At 34.2% G+C, this 20098-nt stretch overlaps 1 protein-coding gene across 1 annotated transcript in view; it reads left to right on the forward strand.

Annotated features, from left to right (window-relative positions):
• The window catches only part of POLN (DNA polymerase nu), a 303684-nt gene that overhangs the window by 43777 nt on the left and 239809 nt on the right, over positions 1–20098 (forward strand). Inside the window, exons 7-9 of the mRNA XM_031942946.1 lie at positions 7846–7908; positions 9004–9064; positions 14676–14740. Of these exons, the coding sequence (XP_031798806.1) occupies positions 7846–7908; positions 9004–9064; positions 14676–14740 (189 nt within the window). The remainder of the gene's footprint in view (positions 1–7845; positions 7909–9003; positions 9065–14675; positions 14741–20098) is intronic.

The raw sequence follows: 20098 nt of genomic DNA on the forward strand, positions 1-20098 counted from the left end.
TCTTTGGAAGTATGTAGCATGCTTTATCATTTATCCTCTGGAAGGCAGTTTCATAGGAAAAGATATTATTACCATTTGCTGTGGCCAGGAAAAAGGTCTCCTACAGAAAAAAATCCAGGAACTTAATTGGTGGTGGGGAAGAGGGAGAATATTCTAGTCAATAAAAATCACAGAGACGAGTAGAAGGTTCTTTACAAGGAATGAAAAAGTAGTTCATTGTAGCTGGTAGCAGACTATATAGAAGAAGGAAAGTGTAAGAAAACTGGAAAAGTAAGAAAGAGCCATGTTGTGAAGCTCTTTAAATGTCAAGTAGAATACTTTATATTAGTTCATATGGGTAATAGGGAGTTACTGGAGTGAATGGACAAATATATATTTTAGGAAAATCTTTTTGGCAGTTGATTGGAGTATGAATTGAAGCAGGAAGAGACTTGAGGCAAGAATACCAATTAGAAGGCTATTATAGTAGTCCTGTGAAAAGCAATGAATGCTGGAATTTATGTGATAGCTTAATGAGGAGAGTAGGTATATACAAGAAATGAAGTAAAGACAGAAAAGACAAGATTTGATAACAGATTGTATATCTTTAGTGAGATTGGGGGGTTGAACATAACACAAAGTTTGTCATAAGTAATTGAGATGGAAGTGTCATAAATTTAATCCTAAAAATTTGGTGAATCAAAGAAGAAATAATAGAAGAAAAAAAAAGAAAATATTAGGATGCACCGAAAGTAGTCCTTAGGGAAATTTTTATTTTATTTTTTTATTAAAGCTTTTTATTTTCAAAACATATGCATAAATACTTTTCAACATTCACCCTTGCAAAACCTTGTTCCAAAATTTTTTCTCTACCTTCCCCCCCCACTTCCTCCCCAGACAGCAAGAAATCCAATATATCTGAAACATGTGCAGTTCTTCTATATGTATTTCCACAGTTATCATGCTGCACAAGAAAAATCAAATCAAAAAGATAAAAATGAGAAAGAAAACAAAATGCAAGCAAACAACAATAAAAAAGTGAAAATACAATGTTGTGATCCACACTCAGTCCTCACAATTTTCTTTCTGGATGCAGATGGCTCTCTTCAGCACAAGCCCATTGAAATTGGCTCGAATCACTTCACAGCTGGAAAGGTCACGTCCATCAGAATTGATCATTGTATAACCTTGCTATTACAGTGTACAATGTTCTCCTGGTTCTACTCACTTCATTTAGCATCAGTTCATATAAGTCTTTCTAGGTATCTCTGAAATCATCCTGCTGATTATTTCTCCTTCTCTCTCTTCCTCCTTTTTTCCCTCCCTCCTTCCTTCCCTCCCTCTCTCCTTCCCTTCCTCCTGGCAATTGGGGTTAAGTCACTTGCCCAGAGTCACACTGCTAGGAGATAATTAAGTGTCTGAGGCCAGATTTAAACTCAGGTCCTCCCGACTTCAAGGCTGGTACTCTATACACTATTCTATCTAACTGCTCCCTGCTGATCATTTCTTATAGAACAATAATATTCTATAACATTCATATATTATACCTTATATAATCATTCCTCAACTGATGGCATCCACTTAGCTTCCAGGTCCTTGCCACCACAAAAAGGGCTGCTACAAACATTCTTCTAATATAGGTCATTTCCCCTTTTTTATGATCTCTTTGGGCTACAGGCCCAGTAAAGACACTGGTGGATCAAAGGACATCCACAGTTTGATAGCCCGGGCATAGTTCCAAATTGCTCTCCATAATGGTTGGATCAGTTCAGAACTCCACCAACAATGTATTAGTGTCCCAGTTTTCCCTCCAACATTTGTCATTGGGTTTTCCTGTCATCTTAGCCAATCTGAGAGGTATATAGTGGTACTTCAGAGTTGTCTTAATTAGCATTTCTTTGATCAATAGTGATTTAGAGCACCTTTTCATATGACTGGAAATGGTTTCAATTTCATCTGAAAATTGTCTGTTCATATCCTTTGACCATTTATCAATTGGCAAATGGCTTGAATTCTTTTTTTAATTTTTTTTATTTAATAGCCTTTTATTACAGGATATATGCATGGGTAACTTTACAGCATTAACAATTGCCAAACCTCTTGTTCCAATTTTTTACCTCTTACCCCCCCACTCCCTCCCCCAGATGACAGGATGACCAGTAGATGTTAAATACATTAAAATATAAATTAGATACACAATAAGTATACATGACCAAAACATTATTTTGCTGTACAAAAAGAATCAGACTCTGAAATATTGTATAATTAGCTTGTGAAGGAAATCAAAAATGCAGGTGGGCATAAATATAGGGATTGGGAATTCAATGTAATGGTTTTTAGTCATCTCCCAGAGTTCTTTTTCTGGGCATAGCTGGTTCAGTTCATTACTGTTCCATTGGAAATGATTTGGTTGATCTCGTTGCTGAGGATGGCCTGGTCCATCAAAACTGGTCATCATATAGTATTGTTGTTGAAGTATATAATGATCTCCTGGTCCTGCTCATTTCACTCAGCATCAGTTCGTGTAAGTCTCTCCAGGCCTTTCTGAAATCATCCTGTTGGTCAAATGGTTTGAATTCTTATAAATTTGAGTCAATTCTCTATATATTTTAGAAATGAGGGCTTTATCAGAACCCTTGAATATAAAAATGTTTTCCCAGTTTATTGTTTCCCTTCTAATCTTGTCTTCATTAGTTTTGTTTGTACAAAACCATTTAAATTTAATATAATAAAAATTATCTATTTTGTGTTCAATAATGAACTCCAGTTTTTCTTTGGTAAAAAATTCCTTCTTTCTCCATAGATCTGAGAGGTAAACTATCCTTTGTTTTTCTAATTTGCTTATACTATCACTCTTTATGTCTAATTCATGATTTAGCTATTTCATCCCTCATAGGGAAAAAGGGAGGAAGGAAGAGAAGGAGGAATAATCAGCAGGATGATTTCAGCTATTTCAACCATATCATGGTATATGATGTCAATGTCTACTTTCTGCTATACTAGTTTCCAATTTTTCCAGCAATTTTTGTCAAATAGTGAGTTATTATCCCAAAATCTAGGGAGTTTGAGTTTGTCATATATAGATTACTATAGTCATTGACTATTTTGTCCTATGAACTTAACCTATTCCGCTGATCGACTACTTTATTTCTTATCCTGTGCCAAATGGTGATGACCACTGCTTTCTAATACAGCTTTAGTTCTGGCACAGTTAGACCACCTTCATTTGCTTTTTTCTATTAATTCCCTTTGAATTTTTGAGCTTTTGTTCTTCCAGATGAACTTTGTTATTATTTTTTCTAGATCTGTAAAATAACTTCTTGAAAGTTTGATTGATATGGCACTAAATAGATTAATTTAGGTAGTATTGTCATTTTTATTATATTTGCTTGGCCTACCTATGAGCACTTGATATTTTTCCAGTTGATTAGATCTGACTTTATTTTAGTGTAAAATATTTTGTAGTTGTGTTCATATAATTCCTGACTTTGACTTTGCAAAGACTTCCAAATATTGTATATTACTGACAGTTATTTTTAATGAAATTTTTCTTTGTATTTCTTATTACTGGACTTTGTTGGTAATATATAAAAATGCTGATGATTTGTGTGGGTTTATTTTGTACCCTGCAACTTTGCTAAAATTGTGGATTGTTTCTAGTACTTTTTCAGTTGATTCTCTAGGATTCTCTAAATATACCATCCTGTCATCTGCAAACAGTGATAATTTAGTTTCCACATAACCTATTCTAATTCCTTTCATCTCCTTGTCTTCTCTTATTGCCAAAGCTAACATCTCTAATACAATATTGAATACTAATGGTGATAGTGGATTGTTTCACCCCTGATCTTAATGCTAGTGGTTCTAGTTTGTCCCCATTAGATATGATGCTTGCTGATGGTTTTAAATAGATGCTACTGATCATTTTAAAGAAAAATTCATTGATTCCTATACTCTGTGTTTTTTAATAGGAATGGGTGTTTGATTTTATCAAATACTTTTTCTACATCTATTGAGATAATCATATGATTTTTGTTAGTTTAATTATTGATATAGTCAGTTATGCTAATAGTTTTCTTAATATTGAATCAGCCTTGCATTCTTGGTATAAATCCTACTTGATCATGGTATATTATCCTAGGAATAACTGCCTGTAATCTCTTTGCTAATATTTTATTTAAGATTTTTGCATCAATATTCATTAGGGAGATTGGTCTATCATTTTCTTTCTTTGTTTTCCCCCTGCCTGGTTTAGGTATCAGTACCATATCTGTATCATAAAAGGAATTTGGTAGGACTCCTTCTTTCCCTATTTTTAAAATAGTTTGCATAATATTGGAATTAATTCTTCTTTAAATGTTTGATAGAATTCACATGTAAATCCATAGCTTGTCCTATTTCTTTTTCTAAAATGGGACTATTTAAATAATTTATTTCCTCTTCTCTTAATCTGGGCAATCTATATTTTTATAGGTATTCTTTCCTCCAATTCACTTAGATTATCAAATTTATTGACATATAATTGGGCAAAATGACTCCTAATTATTGCTCTAATTTCCTCTTCATTGATGAAAAGTTGTCCCTTTTCATTTTTGAGACTAACAATTTGATTTTCTTCTTTCCTTTTTCTAATCAAATTAACTAAAGGTTTATCTGTTTTGTGGATTTTTTTTCATAAAACCAACTCTTAGTTTTATTTAATAATTCAATAGTTTTCTTTCAATTTTATTAATCTCTGCTTTTATTTTCAGAATTTCAGATTTTATATTTAATTGCAGGTTTTTAATTTGTTCTTTTTCTAGCTTTTTTAGGTACAAGCCCAATTCATTGATCTTCTCTTTTTCTATTTTATGCAAGTAAGCAGTATACTTGATCTTGCCATCACTCACAAATGTACCACTTTCACATTCAAGAATTCTGAAATTTCCTTGTCCAACAATAATCTATTGATTTTTGGTTTTCCACTTCTTCTTTTTCCTTCCCTTACCAAACCCTAGTCTTTGTACCTTTGTCTTTTTACTCCTCAATTCTTTCCCAGGCCTTCTTCCCTGTATAAGCTACTCTCTTCTTTTCCCCATCTTGATCCCTTGATGAACCAATTCAATTCAACATTGTCCTTCTTTCTTAATTCCTTAGCTCTTTTATCATTTCTCTGATTGTGCCCTGCTAAACCTCAGTCCTGGAGGTTTATTTGCTACCTTCACTGCTACACATATGCTGCTGAATGAAAATAAAAATCATGTAGTCATTCTGATTGGGTCTTTTATAAATTTATGCTATATAACCCCAACTGAACTCTCTTTATTAGTAGGTAGTTATACTATATCTTCATTTTCAACTGCATATTCCATTCTGCATAGTGGTTTCCCCTCTTTCTCTTCCCTTAACTGAGAATCTTGCTTCATGTTTTGCAGAAAAAAATGAGACCATTCTCTGTGAATTTCATCTTCTATATCTCATCTCTTTTCACTCATGTGACATTGCCACTATATCCTCCTTCACCCTAGTCTCAAATGATGAGCTGGCTTTTTTTTTAACTAAAGCTAGCCTATAAATCCATTCAGGCAATTCCATTCCATCCTATTTCTGATATTGCCTCCTTTGGCAACTCCACTTTTTTACTTATTTTCATTCTCTCTCTGTCTCCTGACTTGTTCCTTACTGCCTAAAAAAGTCCATGTCTCCCCCATCCTCAAAAAATCCTCCTCATTTGATCCCTTCTTACAGTTATATCTACTTTGCCCTTTGTGGCTATACTCCTTGAAAAAAGCATTTATACATTATAAAATACTTGGAAGTCTACTTGTCAACACAAACCCAAGAACTAAATGAACACAATTGCAGAACACTTTTCACATGACTAAAGTCTGATCTAAATAATTGCTCATAGACCAAGTCTATATACTAAAATGATACTTCTACCTCAGTTAATATTCAGTGCCATACCAATCAAGATACCAAAAATTATTTTAAGGAGCTAGAAAAAATAATAGCAAAATTCACATGAGAAATAAATAGTCAAGAATATTAAGGGAAAAAATGTGAAGGAAGATGATCTCGCAGTACCACCTTTCAAACTGTATTCAAAGTGATAATTATCAAAACAGTTTGGTATTGGCTAGAAATGAAGTGGTGGATCAAACACTAGGAAATGACATAGTAATTTTGTCTTTGAGCAACACAAAAGTTGTTGGGAAAATTAAAAATTAATTTGGCAGATAAACCAACTAAAACCATATACCAAGGTAAGGTCAAAATGAGTACATTATGCATAAAGGGTGATATCATAAGTAAATTGGGGAAGCAATAATTTGCTCATCAAATTTATGGATAAAGAAAGAATTTATTACCAAATGAGAGGCAGAGCTTTATGGGATGTAAAATAGGTAACTTTGATTTTATTAAATTAAAAAGCTTTGCAAAACAAAACAAATGCAGCCAAGATTAGTAGGAAAGCAGAAAACTGCTTTTATAGGCTCCTTAGCCAGATTCTCATCAGTATGACACACTCTACACATAAATGTCCCACAGTGTTCTATATTGAACCATCTTCTTTATTACTCCTATATTACTTTTCTTGGTGATCTAATCAGCTTCCATGGATTTAATTACCATCTCTATGCTTCTGTTTCTCAAATCTACCTAGCCTGACCGGACCTAACCTCTGCATGATCTCAAATCTGGCATTGCCAACTGCCTTTTAGACATTTTGGACTGGGTGTTCACTGGACATCTTAAACTAATCATGTCCAAAAAACAGCTCATTACATTTCCCCAAAACCCAACCCAACTATCTTCCTCATTACTGTAGAAGGCAGCACCCCTCTCAGTCTCTTAGGTTTACAACCTAGGAGTCATTCTAGATTCCTCACTATTTGTTGCACCCTTCCCACCCCCTAGATCCAATATGTTGCCAAGACCTGTTGATTTCACCACTGCAATTTCTCTCAAATATGTTTTCTTTTCTGACATTCCCCCCACTTTGGTGCAGGCCCTCATCAATTCATGTCTAAGTTATTGCAAAGCAGATACCCAGTAAACTCCAGTGGTTTCCTATCGCCTTCAGGAGCCAATCCAAATTCCTCTTCTTGATGTTCAAATTCCTTTATGATCTAGCCTTATTCCATTTCAGTTTCCTTAAATCTTACTGTTCATCATGTAGTTTTGATCGGGTGACACAGGTCTCTTTGCTATTCAATGAACAAGATTTGGGGCATTTTCTCTATCCTCTATGCGTTATGCTCTCCCTCTTCATCTATGCCTGCTGGCTTCCTTGATTTCCTTAAAGTCTCAGCTAAAATCTTATCTACTGGATTTCTAGTTCTTCTTAATTCTGGTATCTTCCCTCTCTTAATTTTTTCCCCATATTTATCCTGTATATAATTAAAAAATATATATATATTTGTTGGCTTGTTTCCCCTATAGATTGTGAGCTCTTTGAGGGCGGGGACTGTTTTTGCTTTTTACCTTTCTTTGTCCTCAGTTCTAAGTACTATACATGGTATATAATAAGTGTTTAATAAATATTTATTGACTGATCATTGGAAAAATTTTGATTATCTCTTATTCCCCTCCTCCCTCAACCACCTTGTAGCTGCAGCAAATACTAATAAGTAGGCTTCTGTACTCTGGGGCAGTGACTGACAAGAGCCCTGCCTCTTCCCTTCTAGATATTGGGCTTTCATTGATGACTGCTGAGATGCAGATGTGCTAGAGAAAGTTCTTAGGCTTGTACCATTTTTGGTGGGGGAGTGAAGGGAAATATTTTCTTTGATATGTTTTCTAGGTTTGTATAGGCTTTTAGATTGGAATAAGTATTGCCATAATTTACCTATTAACTTTATGTCACCTTTTTCTTTTTATCAGAATCTATGTTCAGACTTGAGAATCCTTTACAGACTTACGATGGATCTTTGCTCTAAATTAAAGGCAAGAATATGATTATTTTTATCTTTAATTAAATTGGTTGAAAGTGAGGAAAATGCTTGTTTTTTTCAATTACTCTTTTAACACAAGCAGCCATATCACTTGCAATATCTTTGAATGTGAAGGATAAGAAAGTGAGATATAAGATACAATTAACTTCCCAGTTCTATTATAAAGGAGGGAGCAGGAATGATAAGATATCAAGTTAGAATATAAGTGAGTTATGTTGTTTCTATGGAAAGAAAAGAATCCCAATAATGCTTAGTGCCCTAAAATCTATTAAGATCTATTTACTAGGTGCTTAAAATATAAGGATTCTTTTTTTAATTAGGTTGCTTCAATTTAGACTCTTCCTTTGACATAAAATACAAGAATTAACATATCCTAACTGATTTGAAAATTTAGATGAAATCTGGATTATTATTCAGTTGTGTCTGACTCTTCATGACCCCATTTAGGGTATTCTTGGTAAAGATTCTGGAGTGGTTTGCCATTTACTTCTTTAGCTCATTTTTCTAGATGAGAAAAACGAGACAAATAGGGTTAAGTGACTTGTCCAAGGTCGCACAGAGAAAGTGTCTGAAGTGAGATTTTCCTGATTCCAGGCCTGGACCTCTATCCATTGTATCACCTCACTGACCTCCCAAACCTTAGGCAACAGTGGTTTAAATTTAATGGAGCCCCAAAGGAAAAATTTCAACAAGAGCCTGACCTTATTGAATTGAAAATGAACATCTCATCTTCCATAGGCTCCTTGCCTGAAAGTTCTGCTATAGTTACCAGGGGTACCTTTTTGCTTATCCTGATAATAGAGGTATTGGAATAAAATAAAATTGAAATGAACAGTTAGAAATTTTGGTTTGTGAGAATTCAAGAACAATGAAATTTAATTTTTATTTTAGGTTAAACTTCTTATGTAGTATTTAGCCTTTTTACCCCAGTTATTAAAATGTGACATTCCCTTTAGTTTGTGACTTTTTTTCATGATGGCTATAGTGCTATGTCATTATCTCTTTCAAAATTTACTAAATTTTCTGTAAAGTACATTAATAGAAAAAAAAGTGAGTAATGTCTTTGTGAATTTTCCCTACAATACAGGTTTATGGTCTATGGCAATTATATTATACTTTGGAACTTCCTCTGATACCCATTTTGGCAGGTAAGAAGATAAAATTGAAAGAGAAAAATTTTATAATTGAGACTTTAGAAGTCTATTATATTGTGATTTTTGCTGAATTAATCTGTAATCAGCTTCTCTCTTTTCTAATTCGTCCTCCACTTTGTAGCAAAATTGATATTTCTCAAACACAGATTTTACTCGTTCATTTGCTACCTGTAGGTTAAAATACAAACTTTTTCTGTTTGATGTTTAAAATCTGTCATAATCTGGCTCTAGCCTATTTTTCCAGGAATAATTAATTAATTAGACTTCATTCCCCCTCATATAACCTGTGTTCTAGTTAAACCAGGCTACTTGCTGTCTTTTATCCATGATATTATTATATCTTTCATCTTCATGCCTGGAATGTTCTCCTTCCTCACCTCCACCTCTTATGATCTAGATCCCTTCAAGACTCAACTCTAGTGCTATCACCTCCATAGTATACAAAATATTGCTTTGTAGCTCTTTTGCCTCCTCCCATTTATTTCTTTATAAGTTGTGTTTACTTTTCTTTTTTTTTTTTTTTTATTAAATAGCCTTTTATTTACAGGATATATGCATGGGTAACTTTACAGCATTAACAATTGCCAAACCTCTTGTTCCAATTTTTCACCTCTTACCCCCCCACCCTCTCCCCTAGATGGCAGGATGACCAGTAGATGTTAAATATATTAAAATATAAATTAGATACACAATAAGTATACATGACCAAAACGTTATTTTGCTGTACAAAAAGAATCAGACTCTGAAATATTGTACAATTAGCTTGTGAAAGAAATCAAAAATGCAGGTGGGCATAAATATAGGGATTGGGAATTCAATGTAATGGTTCTTAGTCATCTCCCAGAGTTCTTTTTCTGGGCATAGCTGGTTCAGTTCATTACTGCTCCATTGGAAATGATTTGGTTGATCTCGTTGCTGAGGATGGCCTGGTCCATCAGAACTGGTCATCATATAGTATTGTTGTTGAAGTATATAATGATCTCCTGGTCCTGCTCATTTCACTCAGCATCAGTTCGTGTAAGTCTCTCCAGGCCTTTCTGAAATCATCCTGTTGGTCATTTCTTACAGAACAGTAATATTCCACAATATTCATATACCACAATTTATTCAGCCATTCTCCAACTGATGGACATCCATTCAGTTTCCAGTTTTTAGCCACTACAAAAAGGGCTGCCACAAACATTCGTGCACATACAGGTCCCTTTCCCTTCTTTATAATCTCTTTGGGATATAATCCCAGTAGTATGTGTTTACTTTTCTTTATATTGTTTTCTCCTATTAGAATGTGAGCCCCTTAAGGGTAATATCTATTTCATTTTGTTATTGTATCCCTAGCTCCCAGTCACTGTAGCTGATATATAGTAAAGGCTTGTTGAAATGAATGTCATCTATTGGAACAAGAGGTTTGGCAATTGTTAATGCTGTAAAGTTACCCATGTATATATCCTGTAAATAAAAGGCTATTAAAAAAAATAATGAATTAAGGACACACTTGAGGTAAAAACCTTAGCATGATAATTTTGCTATTTACTACTCTGTTTCAACAAGTACTTTGGTATTGATAAGAATTACAATTACAATTCTATTGATGTTGAGGAGCATCGCAACTTACAATTCTGTATTGTTAAGTATCATGATATTGATAGTTAAGGTGGATACTGAGATGTCAAAGTATGAAATATGATGGGATATAATGTCAACTGAAGGTAAAGCCTGGCACTCAGATTAATAAACTAAGACTGGAAAAAAAAAAAAAAGAAATGAATGTCGTCTACTGGGTCTAATTCTCCTTTCCAGATGATTGTAATGCGTTATCTTAAGTACTGATAAAACTGAAAACTGCCTTCTTGTGTTCCTCAGTTAGTAAAATAACAGAGAGTAGATATTTTTTAAGTTTTCTTCCTCCTCTGTATTCAAAAATATCTTTAAGTTCTGACATTATATGATTTATGATTCTCTTGTATAGTTCCTGGTTTGTTTGGACAATTGACAAAAATGGAAAAAAAATCCCAATATGTTGATCTTGATCTATGACTGTCCTGCTGTATTGTGGCCAGGGAAAGAGGCATCTTCCTATATTTTCAATAAGAATAGCTTAATTTCTATAGTATTTTTAAGTTGCAAAATGCTTTCTTTATAGCTACCTTATAAAGCTGGTAGTGCAAGTTTTATTTATTCTCATTTTGTACATGAAGACTGAGCCTCGGAGGAGTCTAGTGTCTTGGCCATTATTTAACATACTGTGAGTCAGAAACAGAACTCTTCATTTCTCTCATATGTATAGTTTACTCTGATTTTTACAGTTAAAGGTTCTGATAAAGGCCTCATTTCCAAAATATATAGAGAATTAACCATAATTTATAAGAAATCAAGCCATTCTCCAACTGATAGATGGTCAAAGAATATGAACAGACAATTTTCAGATGATGAAATTGTAACTATTTCTACTCGTATGAAAGGGTGTTCCAAATCACTATTGATCAGAGAAATGCAAATTAAGACAACTATGAGATACTACCACACACCTGTCAGATTGGCTAAGATGACAGGAAAAGATAGTGACAAATGTTGGAGGGGACATGGGAAAACTAAAACACTGATGCATTGTTGGTGGAGTTGTGAATGGATCCAGCCATTCTGGAGAGCAATTTGAAATTATGCTCAAAAAATTATCAAACTGTGCATATCCTTTGATCCATCAGTGTTACTATTGGGCTTATATTCCAAAGAGATATTTAAGAAGGGAAAGGGACCTGTATGTGTCAAAATGTTTGTGGTAGCCCTTTTTGTAATGGCTAGAAACTGGAAAATGAATGGATGACCATTAATTGGAGAATGGTTGGGTAAATTGTGGTATTTGAATGTTATGGAATATTATTGTTCTGTAAGAAATGACCAGCAGGATGAATACAGAGAGGCTTGAAGAGACTTACATGAACAGATGCTGAGTGAAATGAGCAGAACCAGGAGATCATTATACACTTCAACAACAATACTGTATGAGGATGTATTCTGATGGAAGTGGATATCTTTTTTTTTTAATTTATAAAGTGAGTCTTTTTTATTATAACTTTTATTGACAATACATATGCATGGATAATTTTTTTACAACATTATCCCTTGCACTCACTTCTATTCCAATTTTTCCCTTCCTTCCCTCCACCCCTTCCTCTAGATGGCAAGCAGTCTTATATATATTAAATATGTTATAGCATATTATAGATACAATATATGTGTGCAGAACCGAACAGTTCTCTTGTTGCACAGGAAGAATCGGATTTAGAAGGTAAAAATAACCTGTCAAGAAAAACAAAAATGCAAATAGTTCACACTCATTTCCCAGTGTTCCTTCTCTGGGTGTAGCTGATTCTGTCAATCATTGATCAATTGGAACTGAATTAGATCTTCTTTTGTCAAAGATATCCACTTCCATCAGAATATATCCTCATACAGTATTGTTGTTGAAGTGTATAATGATCTCCTGGTTCTGCTCATTTCACTCAGCATCAGTTCATGTAAGTCTTTCTAAGCCTTTCTGTATTCATCCTGCTGGTCATTTCTTACAGAACAATAATATTTCATAACATTCATATACCACAACTTACCCAACCATTCTCCAGTTGATGGTCATCCATTCGTTTTCCAGTTTTCTAGTCACTACAAAAAGGACTGCCAGAAACATTTTGGTACATACTGATCCCTTCCCTTCTTTAGTATCTCTTTGGGATATAAGCCCAGTAATAACTACTGCTGGATCAAAGGGTATGCACAGTTTGATAACTTTTTGGCTATAATTCCAGATTGCTCTCAGAATGGTTGGATCCGTTCACAACTCCACCAACAATGTATCAGTGTCCTAGTTTTCCCATATCCCCTCTAACATTCATCATTATTTTTTCCTGTCATCTTGGCCAATCTGACAGGTGTATGGTAGTATCTCAGAGTTGTCTTAATTTGCATTTCTCTGATCATAGTGATTTGGAACACTCTTTCATATGAGTGGAAATAGTTTCAATTTCATCATCTGAAAATTGTCTGTTCATATCCTTTGACCATTTATCAATTGGAGAATGGCTTGATTTCTTATAAATTAGAGTCAATTCTTTATATATTTTAGAAATGAGGCCTTTATCAAAACTTTAACTGTAAAAATGTTTTTTCCCAGTTTGTTGCTTCCCTTATAATCTTGTTTGCATTTGTTTTGTTTGTACAAAGGCTTTTTAATTTGATGTAATCAAAATTTTCTATTTTGTGATCAATAATGATCTCTTGTTCTTCTTTGGTCACAAATTCCTTCATTCTCCACAAGTCTGAGAGGTAAACTATCCTATGGTCCTCTAATTTATTTACAATCTCATTCTTTATGCCTAAATCATGGACTCATTTTGATCTTATCTTGGTGTACAGTGTTAAGTGTGGGTCCATGCCTAATTTCTGCCATACTAATTTCCAGTTTTCCCAGCAGTTTTTGTCAAATAATGAATTCTTATCCCAAAAGTTGGGATCTTTGGGTTTGTCAAACACTAGATTGCTATAGTTATTGACTATTTTGTCCTGTTTCCTGATCAGGACCTATTTCACTGATCAACTAATCTATTTCTTAGCCAATACCAAATGGTTTTGGTGACTGCTGCTTTATAATATAGTTTTGGATTCAGTACAGCTAAGGCACCTTCATTTGATTTTTTTCATTAATTCCCTTGAAATTCTAGACCTTTTGTTGGAATTGCATATCTTCGACAAAGAGAAGATCTAATTCAGTTCCAATTGATCAATGATGGACAGAATCAGCTACACCCAGAAAAGGAATACTGAGAAATGAATGTGGACTATTTGCATTTTTGTTTTTCTTCCCAGGTTATTTTTATCTTCTGAATCCAATTTTTCTTGTGCAACAAGAGAACTGTATGGATCTGCACACCATATATTGTATCTAGGATATACTTTAACATGTTTAACATATATAAAACTGCCTGCCATCTAGGGGAGTAGGTGGAGGGAGAGAAGGGAAAAGTTGGAACAGAAGTGAGTGCAAAGGACAATTGTAAAAATTACCCATGCATATTCTCTGTCAACAAAAATGTACAATTAAAAAAATAAAATAAAATACCCAATACAGAGAAAAAAAAATATATATATATATATAGTTTACTCTGGTAATTTGATGATATATCTTTCCTTATTCCCCAACTGTTTATTCCCCTCTTTTCCACTAGGGAGCATAATGGAGCCATCTTTATTTCTTATAGAATTAGCTCAAGGCTTCATTTTCTCTCTTAATTCCTTAAACTTCATCTGTTTTCTTCTTGTTCACACTGTACATATAGAAGAGTATAGTCTAGAATTAAGCTTCAGCAACTGTGCCTGTGGGGGTGGATGAAATATTTCTTAATCACCCCTTATTGGCAACTACACACTGACTGTAAAGATGTATGTGTATGCAGAAAATACCTATTCTGTTTAAGGCCATTATGTTGGTTAATCAACAATTTCTAATATGCCTGCATAGATTTTCTCCTATCTATAACATTTAGTTAAATTGATTATTTCAAGGATAATTTATTAATGTATATAAATAATATCTATTTTATTTTGTGAATTTTAGTGATGGAAACCCATAAAATTCAAGTGAATAAAGAAGAAATGAAGAGAACATCAGAACTTCTTGGAGTAAGTTAGGATTTTTGAAGTTACTCTGTGTGTTTGTATCATTTTTCATTTAAAATTACATTTGTCCAGTTGCAGGTTGTGCTTCCCCAGGTTTAGAAGGTCTTCACAACACAGCAAAGCAAGAGCTAGAATTTCCCACTACTCACTTGAAACAAAGCCCTTTGACTCTAATAGCAAGGCTAAACTAGAGGCCTTGCTCATCCCACTGTTAGTGTTCTTGATATTGTGATAACCAGTGTGGTACAGAATTGGGTTATACCCTGCATGCCTTAAGAAAAGGGAAGAAGGCAGGAAGCAGTGAAATGAAGAAGAATGTGGAACAAAAAGATCTGTGGAGTATATTTGAAACAGGTTCCTATCAGTTTAGAAATGGAATTAAAGTCATCCTCAAAGCAAAACAAAGCAAAATAAAACCACGAAAACTCCCTAAACCTTTCATTTTCTTCTTCCCTTTATTTATCAAATTTCTTCTTATCTTTAATGGCTAAGTCAAATACCATCTTCTAAATGAAATCTTTCCTTATTCCCACTCCTCTTGATAATGGTTTTTCTTTCTTCAGTCAACCAATCAACCTGCTAGGTGCTGTGTCAAATGCTTGGGCTAGCAAAAAAGGCAAAAAATAGGGAGCTAAGTTGATTAATTATAAGGACATGATTAGAGAGAGAGGGATCAAACCACTTCCAGGATGTTTTCAATAGACTATAATCAATCAGTGCTGAAGCCATTGACCATATATACCTCAGGTTGAAGTCAGTCTCTGTTTAAGTCAAATTCCAACTAAAAGGTGAGGTTTTGAATGCCATTAGGATCCTCTCACATAGCAGAGTTTACAAGGTGAGGGTCCTCTACTCATACAAAAACTGACTGAAATTTTTCAGACTATATAGCAGGAAGACGTTACCCCTAGGTGTTCAAGAATGCCTTCAATGTCCATCTCTGTTTAAGTAAAGAAAATAGATTGGTCTGTGACAATCCCAAGGGTGGAGGGATGGGGTTGGTGGTGTTTCTTTTTCTTTGTCATTGTTAGCAAGGTCTTTCCAGAATCCTTTATAATAGGATGATCTTTCACCTACCAAAAGAGCCAGTGTGGCTTCAGAAAGGGCTAAGAAATGGTTGATATGTTTTTTTGCTGCCTGTGACAACTCCAGGAAAAATGCCAGGAGTAGAGTAAAGATCTATATACAACATTTATCAATCTGATGAAAGCCATTAATAATGTCAGTTTTGAAGGCTTTGGAAATTTGTTTGCCCTGAGAAATTAATCAGTATTGTACATCAGTTCTATGGGGGCATGCTTACTTTGGTAATGGGTAACGGACTCTTCCTTGCTTTCCAAGTCACCAATGGAGTGAAGCAGGACTGTTGTGCTTGCGCCTATGATTTTTAGCATGATGTTTTCATCAATGTTATTGAGTACTTTCAACAAGGACAAAAATGATAGTGTCAGTGACCACACTGACAGTGAATTATTTTAACATGAAAAGACCACAAGTCAAGACTAAAATAGAGGGAGAGTTGGTGCATGATTTTTTGTTTGCAGATCATTGTATACTCAATGTAGCCCCTAAGACTGGGATGCAACAAAGTATGGATTGATTATCTGTCTATTGTGGTAATTCTGGCCTAACAATGAACACCAAGAAAACACAGATTCTCCACTACCCAGCACCACACTGTGTTTACATAGAACCATTGGTCAGAGCAAATGGAGAACTTTTGAATGCTGTGGTTAAGTTTATTTACCTTAGCAGTATGCTTTCCAAGAATGTATAACAAGACAATGAGATTGATTGCCAAAACCAGCTCAGTGTTTAGGAGTCTCTGAAGGAAAGTTGGGAGAGATGTAGAGTCCCTAACAAACTAAAGGTCTTCAGAATCATTGTGCTGACTTCGTTGTTGTATACCCATGAAACCTGGACAGCATGCCAGCAGCATGTAAGGAAACTGAACCTTTTGAATTCTATTCTATTTGAATTGTTTTAATAAGAGTCTGAAGATCACCTGGCAAGATAAAGGAACACTGAAGACATTTCTAGAGTCAAACTGCCAAACTACCACTGAGAACACAATTCCAATGGGCTGACCACATTGTTCAAGTTCCAAACACATGTTTGCCTAAAAGACTATTTTATGGAGAACTCACACAAGGCAAGTCTTACATAGAGATCAGAAGAAAAAATAACAAAGACATTCTTTCTTATTATTATTATTATAGCTTTTTAGTTACAAAACATATGCATGGGTGATTTTTCAACTTTCTTTTCCAACTTTTACCTTCCTTCCCCCCACCTCCTCCCCTAGATGGCAGGTAGTCCAATACATGTTAAATATGTTAAAGTATATGCTAAATTCAATATATGTATACATATTTATACAGTTATCTTGCTGTACAAGAAAAATCAGATCCAGAAAGAAAAAAATATCCCGAGAGGGAAAACAAAAATGCAAGCAAACTATAACAGAAAGAGTGGAAATGCTATGTTGTAGTCCACACTTTTCCCATAGTTCTCTCTCTGAGTGTAGCTGACTCTTTTTATTACTAAACATTTGGAACTAGTTTGAATCATCTCACTGTTGAAGAGAGAGCAATGTACATCAGAATTGACCTTCATATAATTTTGTTATTGTCATGTATAATGATCTTCTGGTTCTGCTCATTTCACTTAGCATCAACTCATGTAGTCTCTCCAGGACTCTCTAAAGTCATCCTGTTGGTCATTTCTTACAGAACAATAATATTCCATAACATTTATATACCACAGTTTATTCAGCCATTCTCCAATTGCTGGGCATCCACTCAGTTTCCAGTTTCTAGCAATTACAAAAAGGGCTGCCACAAACATTTTTGCATATGTGTGTCCCTTTCCCTTCTTTAAGATCTCTTTGGGAATATAGGCCCAGTAGAAACACTGCTGGGACAAAGGGTATGCACAGTTTGATAACTTTTTGAGCATAGTACCAAATTGCTCTCCAGAATTGTTGGATTCGTTCACAATTCCACCAACAATGCATCAGTGTCCCAGTTTCCCCCATTCCCTCCAACATTCGTCATTATTTTTCCTGTCATCTTAGCCAATCTGACAGATGTGTAGTGGTTGTCTTAATTTGCATTTCTCTGATCAATAGTGATTTGGAGCACCTTTTCATATGACTAGAAAAAGTTTTCATTTCTTGATCTGAAAATTGTCTGATCCTATCCTTTAACTATTTATCAATTGGAGAATGACTTGATTTCTTATAAATTTGAGTCAATTCTCTATGTAATTTGGAAATGAGACCTTTATCAGAACCTTTGAATATAAAAATGTTTTTCCCAGTTTATTGCTTCCCTTCTAAACTTGTCCATATTTAGAGGAGCTATTAGGTTCTTGATGCCAATATCAGTGAATTTCTATCTCTGGTATATTCTATTAAGCTGGAAAAGCTTTGAAAACTCATTTCTCATTGGACTATGAAATTTTTTTTCAAGGCCCAGAATAGATAAGTCCTGGAAGACTAACAATCCATAAAGTTGTCTACCAGGTGACTATTTTTATCCCCAACTTAATTTGGTGAACAGTCTAATAAGATATGTAGAACTTATGATTTGCATTGGTAATGGAGACATTTGAATCAACAAAATAATTTTTCTTTAGTTTATACTATTATTTAAGAGAGCAACCTAAATAAATAAGAAATTCAAAAAATTGAAATTGACTAAAGAAAGTAAATTCTTAAAAACATTTGGTGAAATGAAAAAAAAATATGCTGCAGTACAACTTCTTAAAATAAATTTGGTGAAATCAAAACACAGTACAACTCCTTGAAAAAATAGAATTGGTGAGTGGAAAAAGAGACCAATTTCTTAAAAATAGAATTGGTGCAGTGGGGGGAAAAATCTAATGAATTAAACAAACTCCTTTAAAAGTACAATTGGCCAAATGCAAAAGGAGGTAAAAAAGATAACAGAAGAAAATAATTCATTAAAAACTAGAATTGAACAAATGGAAGTGAAGGGCTCAATGAAACATCAAGAATCAATTAAACAAAACCAAAAAAATAGAAGAATATGTAAAATACTTTATTGGAAAAACAACTGGCCTGGAAAATAGATCCAGGAGAGACAATCTTTTTTTTTTTTTTTTTTTTTTTTAATTTAATAGCCTTTTTTTTACAGGTTATATGTATGGGTAACTTTACAGCATTGACAATCGCCAAACCTCTTGTTCCAATTTTTCCTCTCTTACCCCCTATCCCCTCCCCCAGATGGCAGGATGACCACTAGATGTTAAATATATTAAAATATAAATTAGATACATAATAAGTATACATGACCAAACCGTTATTTTGCTGTACAAATAGAACCAGACTTTGAATATTGTACAATTAGCTTGTGAAGGAAATCAAAAATGCAGGTGGACAAAAATATAGGGATTGGGAATTCAATGTAATGGTTTTTAGTCATCTCTCAGAGTTCTTTCGCTGGGCATAGCTGGTTCAGTTCATTACTGCTCCATTGGAAATGATTTGGTTGATCTCATTGCTGAGTGTGGCCAGATCCATCAGAACTGGTCATCATTTAGTATTGTTGTTGAAGTATATAATGATCTCTTGGCCCTGCTCGTTTCACTCAGCATCAGTTCATGTAAGTCTCTTCAGGCCTTTCTGAAATCATCCTGTTGGTCATTTCTAACAGAACAATAATATTCCATAATATTCATATACCACAATTTATTCAGCCATTCCAGGAGAGACAATCTAAGAATTATTGGATTACCTGAAAACTACAATGAAAAGAAGAGCCTGGACAGCATCCTTCAAGAAAGCATCAAGGAAAACTGCCCTAATATCCCAGAACCAGAAGGTGAAATGGCCATTGAAAGAATCCACTTATCATTTCCTGAAAGAGACCCCAAAATGAAAACTCCATGGAATACTGTAGCTAAATTCCAGAATTATCAAATAAAGGAGAAAATACTGCAAGCAGGGCTGGTTCAATATTTGGAAAACTATTAACATAATTGACTATATCAATAACCAAATTAACAAAAAACATATAAGTATCTCAATAGATGCAGAAAAAAGCATTTGATAAGATCCAACACCCATTCCTATTAAAAACACTAGAGAATATAGGAATAAATGGACTTTTCCTTAAAATAGTAGCATCTATTTAAAATCATCAGTAAGTATCATATGTAATGGCGATAAACTGGAACCATTCCCAATAAAATCAGGAGTGAAACGTGGTTGCCCACTATTACAATTACTATTTAATATTGTGTTAGAAATGCTACCTTCGGTGATAAGAGATGAAAGGAATTAGAATAGGTCATGAGGAAACCAAATTATCACTCTTTGCAAATGATATGATGGTC

The sequence above is a fragment of the Sarcophilus harrisii genome, chromosome 6 (assembly GCF_902635505.1).
Source record: "Sarcophilus harrisii chromosome 6, mSarHar1.11, whole genome shotgun sequence".
In the NCBI taxonomy this organism is placed as follows: domain Eukaryota; kingdom Metazoa; phylum Chordata; class Mammalia; order Dasyuromorphia; family Dasyuridae; genus Sarcophilus; species Sarcophilus harrisii.